Genomic DNA, 8,947 nt, shown 5'->3' on the forward strand with positions numbered 1-8,947 from the left:
TTAGTTATTTAACCGTTTTTAATAACATAAAATTTTAATATAACCAAAAAATATACACTTCTTATTTTTTTGTAAAATTATAGCCTTAATATACTTTACTTCAAAATATAATTAAATCTCTTATCTAACAATATTAATCAAATTTCCTAAAAAAAAAAATTATTTTATATTTTTTCTTTTTTTTAAATATTCTTAAAATTAAATAAAAAAAAATTATTATACATCTTTTTTTTATATACATATAGTGTCAGCACATCATTTACTAACCACTTGTTCAATAACTTTGCTAGAGTATTAAGCAAATAAATTAATAAAGGGCATATATAACTAGATACATCAATTTTTAGTTTACATATACTTATTTTTATTATACATATATATATACCCTTTAATTTGAACTAAGCAATTATGTATTGCTTAACAGACGTATTTTTACTTTTACGCGTATAAAATTAAGTTATAAGAAATAATAAAAATTAAATTCTACATTATTCGATGTTATTTCAAAATATACAAATCGAATACAACACAAACTTTATCTGCTCATACAATAATTTTTATATAAGTAAAAATTAATTTTTCCTTCTATTCAAGCGAAAACAAAAAAAAAAAATTTTTTTATTATTAAATAACTACAAACATATATATATATATATAAGTAAAATAAACAAAAAAAATATTTCTATATATATATATATATATCTTTCTTTTTTTTTTAACCAACGTCAGTGTATGCCCAATATTTTCCTTATTAGTAATCTAACTTTATGCATTATAAAAGATTAGTAACACTTTTGTTAACCAATATATGAATAGATTTATTTTCCTGATTGAAAAGCTTACTTTTATCATTATAAGGGTTAATAATATTTTATATTAATAACTGCTTCTTTAAAAAGTAATTGGATAATTAATAAATAAATTAAAAAGTCATTAAGACATAGTGTACACATTATATTAGGTTTTATAATATTGTAATATCCCATTTTTTTAAGTCGCCTTCATCATTTTCTTTCTCTATCGCTTCTTCATCTTTGTTGTTGTTCATTGATCTTTCATGTACATTTTGTCTATTCCGTTTCTTTAAAATATTTCTTTGCCTCTCTTGCCACTTTTTCTCAATTATTTGTGTTTCCAACATGGGATTTATTACTTTTTCTCTTATATCATCCGTTATTTCTTTCATATGTATCATTTTCTTTTTCCAATCCAACTTCAACTCCTGAAACCAATCCTCTCTTTTCCAACACTCCCATTTTTCTTTCTTCTTCTCTATCATAATATTCATTTCTCTTTCTTTTTCTATTTCATCTACTTTCTTATTTCCCATTTCTTGTTCACAAGATGCTTCATGTTTTCTCTTTTGTTCTATGTATGACTTAAGAAGCTCATTTGTCAAGGATTCTATCTCTTCCTTTTTACACTGATCTAATACCATCATATGTATATCTGCACACATATTAGATATTAACCTTTCCTTCTTTATCTTATTATTTACTTCTTTCTTTATGTCTACTATTTCCTCTTCTCTTATCTCATTTTCTAAGTTATTTTTTTTTTCCTCTACATTCTCCTCGTTTTCTTCTTTTATAAATTCATATTCTTCCTTCTCATATTCTTCTAACAACTTTGTAAACCATCTCTCCTTATAATAATCCATAAATACCTCCCTTTGTCTCCGTAGCCATTGCTTCCATATTTCTTTTTTCCTCTTTAATGTAGTATTACTATCTATTTTATCCTTTCTATCCATGAATTCTAATTTATCTTTTGTTTTCGCATACATATTTTCCTCCTTTCTCCATTCTTCTTTCAAATTTTTAAACCATTCTTCCTTTTTCCATTTTTCTAATAACCTTCTTCTTTTTTCTATCCATTTCTTTGATAACATCTTCTGCTTTTCTAATGCTACATTACTGCTTTTTTTTTCTTCTTTTAACGTGACTTCTTTGTCATTTATATTTTCAATTATTCCCTCATTTTTTAACCATTCATTCAAGCAAATCTCTAAAAACTCTACTCTGTTTAATTCCCATTCCTCTTCTTTACAATCCTGCATTATCATCATATGTATTTCTATTATAGTTTTTCTCTTCGGCTTTTTTCTCAATGTCATATAATTACTCTTTTTTCTTACTTTTTCTATCTTTCTTTCCACATGTTTCATTTTTGTTTCCTCTTTTTTTTCTAATTGTATATACTCTTCTTTTTTTTTTTCTTTTTCAATTTCATCCTCTTTTATATTTTTTTCTGCTTTATTAATTTTATCTATTTCTTTTATATCGGTTTCTTTTTTCTTTAATTCTTCCATCAACTTTATAAGGCACTCTTTCTTATTTTCATCCTCTAGCTTTTTACGTATCTCTTCCCAATGTTTCTTCCATATAATCTTTTGCTTTTGTAACATGGGATTTTCAATTCTTTCTTCAACTCTTAATAAGTTTTCTTTATTCACTTCTTCCATATATTTCTTCTCATTATTTACCCATTCTTGCTTCAATTCAATAAAACATTTTTCTTTTCTAAATTTCTCTAATTCCTCTTTTTTTTTTTTTAATGTAATGCTTTTCATTATTTCTTCTTCTATTTCTAAAAGTTCTTTTTTATCGGAATTATCCTGTAATTTTAATTCTCCTATGCATGTTTTAAAAAATTCTTTTTTGTTCCTTATCCATTCCTCTTTTTTGCATTCATCTAACACCATCATGTGTATCTCTATCCTTAATCTCGATATTAATTCATTTTTGTTTGAATCCTTAAATGTTTTATCCTTTTTCTCTATTTCCATTCCTATTTTTTCTCTATCTATTGTTTCCGTATTTTTTTTTATTTCTTCTTCTGCTTCATATTCTATTGACAATTGTTTTAACAATTCTTCGTCATCAAAAATATGCAACTTATTTTGCCTTTGTATCCATTTCTTCCATATTATTTTTTGTCTCTCTAGTATGGGATTACTTGCTCCCTTTTCTTTGCCTTCCATCATTTCTTCTTTTTTTATCAATGGCATATATTTACTTACCTCTTTTTTCCATTCTTTCTTTAAATTTTTAAACCAATGTTCCTTTTTCCATTTATCTATCAACTTATTGTTCCTTTCTGTCCACATTTTCCATAGGGGCTTTTGTTCTAAAAAAATACTAGTAATTTTTTCTTGATCTCCTTCCATAGTTAAGTGTCTATTAATTACATCCGAATATATGTCTTCTTTAAATTCTTCTAAACAAATTTTTAGAAATTCTCTTCTATTCAATTCCCACTCCTCTTTTTGGAATTCCTCTAATACCATCATATGTACTTCAATTACAGCTTTCCATTTCCACTTTTTCCTTCTTTCTACAATATTGCTCTTTGTTTCCATATTTCTTTCGTTATTTTCATTTTCCAATGCAATTTCGCATGTGGGACTGTTTTTCTCATTACATATTGGAAAGTTTTTCATATTGATCCCTGATTTTTTATCGGAAAATTCTGGGAATACTGATTCACTATCTACTTGTATTTGTTTCTTTTTTTTCTGTGTTTTTTTTTTCTTTGATCTACGGTTACCAAACCACGAGCCAATGGGAGTGCACTATTATATAAATAGAAAATATTAAATTTATAAAATATATCTCTTTTATTTTAATAATTTTAATCAAAATTAATAATTCAAATAAATACAGATATATGTGCGAAATTATGCGATCATTTTTTCTTACTCTATACACAAATATAAAAAGGAGAAGAATTCCCAAAAATGGTCCCAAGGTAGCTGAAAGAGGAATAATTGTAGATTTAGTTACCGTAAACGAACTTTTAATAGAAATACCTGAAGATATATTCCCATAACTTTTATTATGAATAATAGTACTTAATGTAGTTGAAGGTATAAATGTAGGCGTAGATGTACGTGTGGTTGTAGGTGCAGTTGTAGATGAAGATGTAGTTGTAGGTTTTAATATAGATGTGGGTAATGATGTATTTTGAGTTTTTGATACATTTACAGATGCAGTTGAGAACCCTTTTGTAGATATTAGTGCAGTTGCTTGCATAGTTGAAGATGTAGGTGCGGCAATGGGTGTAGTAGTAGATGTATTGGCTTGTATAGTTGTAAATGTAGTTGTAGATGCAGGTGTAATTGCAGTTACAGTTGCAGATGCATATATAGTTGTAGATACAGGTACAGTTGTAGATTTAGTGGCTTGTGTAGTTGTAGATTCAGTTGTAGGTGCGTTTGTAGATGCAGGTGTAGTTGCAGATGCAGGTGTAGTTGCAGATGCAGGTATAGTTGTAGATACAGGTGCAGTTGTAGATGTAGTGGCTTGTGTAGTTGTAGATTTAGTTATGGGTGCGTTTGTAGATGTAGGTATAGTTGCAGTCGTAGTTGTAGATGCAGGTGCATATGCAGGTATAGTATCATTCGCAGTTGTGGATGTAGATGCATATGCAGGTGTAATTGAAGGCGTAGATGTAGTGGCTTGTGTAGTTGTAGATTCAATTGTAGGTGCGTTTTTAGATGTAGGTATAGTTGCATTCATAGTTGTGGATGTAGGTGCATATGCAGGTGTAGTTGAAGGCGTAAATGTAGTGACTTGTATAGTAGTAGATACAGTTGTAGGTGTAAGTTTAGATGTGGTTATAGTTGTAGGTGCATTTGTAGATGTAGGTATAGTTGTAATTACAAAAGGTAACGTTGTAGATTCATATTCAGTGTCATTAGGATAATAACTCTTTATATTACATGTACGATTTGTTCGTGTTAATGTGTCATTCTCTAATTTTTCCTTAAATTGTTTCCATTTTCTAATATTATTTGTACGTTCTGTTCCCATCAAATTGAATTCTTGTGCTAACATATAAATAAAATTCTTTCCCTTATCATAAATAAAATAACTCCATTCTTTACATAATTCAGAAGTTTTGTTGCCGATATATTCTAAATAGTAGTATTCAGATACATCAATAGTATCCTTTAAAAATTCATCATATCTTTTAGAAATATATTGTGAACTATTAAGTCCTGTCAGCTCTTGCATTCTTGAAATACTACTGATATTATAAATTGCAGTACAATTATTTTTGTAATTTGCTATACAATAATTTAATTCATTTACATTACATTCTGTTCCATTAATATTCTTTTTCTTAAACTCTCTTTGCTGGTAATTCCAGCCAGAAGTATGTGTATCAATACGTGTAGTTGCTATATTATTTTCATTTAGTAATGTATTAATAAGGTCCGTTCCTCTTCGATTCATATATGTAAAAATCCTTTTACAATTTTCAGAAGTTTTATTTCTATTATAGTTTTGGAAAAAAAAATTTCGTTCTTTATTAGCTTTGGTTTCAAAAAAATCAATAGTATCAGTAATAGCTTGTTCTGCTTCATCAGGGCCTTCATCCTCTTCATCACCAGATGCACTTTGTGATAAAATTCTTTCATTTGTTAACTCTGATTTTTTTTGTAAAATTTTGTTATCATTCCAAAGTTTAGTAATAAAATCCCGGAAGAATGATTAATAATTGATTTGTGACTAAAAATTTATTATTATTTTAATATAATTTAAATGAATAATAACAAATATCGAAAAAAAAGATACATATACCTATATTTTTATATGTATCTTTATCTTACGTTAAAAAAATGATGAAAAATCCAATTCAAGAACCAAAATATTTTAGTCTTGATTAAAAAATAGAATACAATTCCTTTCATTACTCCGTAGTATTGTTTTAATCTTGTGGGATGTAATGTAATTATCATAACTCTACATATAGGAGTTGTAATATTTGTAATTGAATTACTGTTATTATCTAAATATTTATTATTATTTAGAGAATTAATGAATTTCCTATTTAATGTTGATATTATTTTAATCTAATATTTAAAATTAAATGTAATTTTTTGTATTTTTTATTTAATATTCCTTATATTAAACGACTATTACTTTTATATAGAATTGATATTTATAGTTTAAAAAAAAAGGAAAAGATAAAGTAAAATAGCTCATATAAAGTTTTAACAGAAAATGAAAAAAAGTGAAATAAAAGTTAAGATAAAATATATTATTAATAGTAATATTAAATTTTAATTAAAAAAACAATAAGCAAATATAAAGCAAATAAATTATTGTAAAAAATTTAAATGAGTTGTTTAAGATTTTATAAAAATAATATAAGTAATATTTAAAACACAAAATATTACTATAACTATTTACCCTTTATATTGAGAGTTAAGAATTTAATGTTAATGCGATATTTTTATAGTAATTTTTTCTTTCAAAAAGAAAGTTTAAATAGTAAAGAAATTGTAATTCTATAAATTTTTTTATTGAATTATCCATATATTATTAATTACATTTAAGAATTTGCATTATTTAATTATAAAAATATATTAAAATTTTTTTAATATGAAAACTAATGGTTTTAACAAAATAAATGATACTATTCTAAAAATAATGATATAAATGCATTATTCTTTGCTCTCATTCTAAAATAAAAACACTTTTAAATATACATGCAACCTAATTAAATATGATAAAATATATTATTTTTTGTTAAACTATTGATTTTCTTAGCATAAAATTATTTTTTATACAAGTATATTTAACTATATTATTCATATTATTGCATAAAAAATTAGTACTTTATTATTTAATTTTAATGGAGAGATAAGATATATTAAAAAAAAAAAAACATTAGATGGATAGAATATTCAATCAATATACCTTTTATTTTTTATTAAATGTATTCAATTTTGGTATTTTTTCCTAAGCTAATTTGTTTGGGTGTATATAATTTTTTTTACCTGATTATAATTCCTTAAATTTTCTTATATTAATTTTTTTTTCATTATAGTAGTATTTTAGTATTTTTAATTATTAATTATAAGATATATAAATTATTTTATTACTTTTTGTAAATAAACATGAAGAAATAAAATAAATGTAAGTTTTGAATATAAGAATTAAATAAGTATCTATTAATTACATTAAAATGAAAAAAAGTAAGAATAATAAGTTACTTTACTAAAGTAAAAAAAAAAAAAGGATGATAAATATAAAAAATATTTTAAAAAGTAAATGACACTTTTTTATAGTAAAAAAAAATAAAAAATATTATTTCATTTAGCTTTTTTTCTTTTTCTTTTCATGTTCATATGAATTGGATTAAATTAAGATAAACAATATATATTAAAAATCCACATGAAAATAAATTTTATTTTTAACATAATATATAATTTTTTTAAGGTATAGTTATTTTTTTAATGAAAAGTATAAAGGGAATATGTTTTATTTATATTGCTTGCATGGGTATGTTTAAAAATATAAATAATTAAAAATTCATCAAATAATTAATTTTTTATAATTATGCGATGATTTATTAAATTCCTATTAAAAGATTTATGTACAGCATTAATTTATTAACTGCGTTTTAATAATTTTATAATATTTTAAAAAATTAAATTAATAAAAATAACATAAATCAAATTTATTAAATTTTACTGATCTCAAAATTCACTTTTTATAAATAATTATATATTTATAGTCTATTAATTATCCGTTCAACGATTTTACTAGAGTTGAAACAAATTAATAAAGAGCATGCATAGATATATCTAATGATTTTAATTATTAAAATTATTTTATATATGTGGTTAATAAAAGTATGCATATTAACTTTTTGTGTATAATAACTAGCTGAAATAGCAATGAAGAAATTTAGTTTCGCACACAATGTTATCAATTTTAATCATGCGTTTTTAGCTAAATTAAAAAAAAAAAAAAAAAGAATTCCTTAAATTAATTTTTTTTTTAACATTTTAGTTTTCGTAAAGAAAGATACTATTTTTTAATTTTTATTATTAATTTTTTTTTGGGGAAAAAAAATGAAGTTTTTAAGAATATATAAACTTAAGGACATTATCTTTAATCAAAGATATTATGTATGTATGTCTATATAAGACATTTATTACATGTTAAATATGTGTTGGTTATTGAATACTTATAAATTATTAAATAATTAAACACTTTATCATCTTTATGCAACTTCACTAAAAAATAAAAGCATAAACAAATAAAAAGACTAAACTTTATAAAAATGCTCTTTATTACATAGTTCATTCAATACCTTAGCAAAGTCATTAAATAGATAATTAATAAATCAAATGGCGACAACGACAGGAAACTGAAATCTACGCAAGCAGAATTCTAATTGATTAGAAAACCTATCATAAAGGAAAAAGTAACTAAACTTGGTTTGGATTTTTTTAAAGGGATGGTAAATCTCGAGGACTCTTACGCCTTTAAAGTAAAAGAAAAAGAAGATTTCATGAGAATCAAAACACTGAATGGAATACAAAGAATTAATGAAGAAGATATAGAAATGGTTTATTAATTGCCCGTTTAATGACTTTGCTAGAGTATTAAACAAACAAATTACAAAGAGCATGCATAACTAAGTATACGTTTATATATATATGTTCGTTTTTACTGTATATATATATATATATATATATAATGTTTTCTTATGACGCATAACATTTAATTTGAATAAAATTTTATTACATCTTTTAATAAACCTATTAATTATTATAAATAAGTTTTTATTTACAAAGAATCAGTTCATTCTTTTAGTTAAAAACCTATATACAATTTATAACAATTAACAAAAGTGAAAACTCTAATTTATTCAATGTTATTTCAAAAATTTACATTGAATATAACATAAATATTATACTTTTTATTTTTTTACGTTTTTTTTTTATAGAACAAAATTTAATTCTCCTTTTAATTCAAACAAATGTCAATCGACAAAAAAAATTTTTTTATTTTATTTTTTTTTTTTTTCAATCACAAGATGTACATTATATAAAAGATAAACAAAACTAAAAAAAACACAAAAAAAAATATCTTCATATATATTTTTTTTTTTTTTAAACTAGCGTCAGTGCATGGCTAACTTG

At 23.4% G+C, this 8,947-nt stretch overlaps 1 protein-coding gene across 1 annotated transcript; it reads right to left on the reverse strand.

The window, feature by feature from the left end:
* Positions 1 to 964: 964 nt before the first annotated feature.
* PRELSG_0012400 (surface-associated interspersed protein (SURFIN)) lies at positions 965 to 5,240 on the reverse strand (the record flags this gene model as incomplete). The annotated part of the gene is made up of 2 exons (XM_028680026.1): positions 965 to 3,574; positions 3,702 to 5,240. 2 exons carry the CDS (start codon positions 5,238 to 5,240, stop codon positions 965 to 967), a joined length of 4,149 nt encoding a protein of 1,382 aa, XP_028531095.1.
* Between the last annotated feature and the right edge of the window lie 3,707 nt (positions 5,241 to 8,947).

The sequence above is a fragment of the Plasmodium relictum genome, assembly GCF_900005765.1.
Source record: "Plasmodium relictum strain SGS1 genome assembly, contig: PRELSG_00_v1_104, whole genome shotgun sequence".
NCBI classification, from domain to species: Eukaryota; Apicomplexa; class Aconoidasida; order Haemosporida; family Plasmodiidae; genus Plasmodium; species Plasmodium relictum.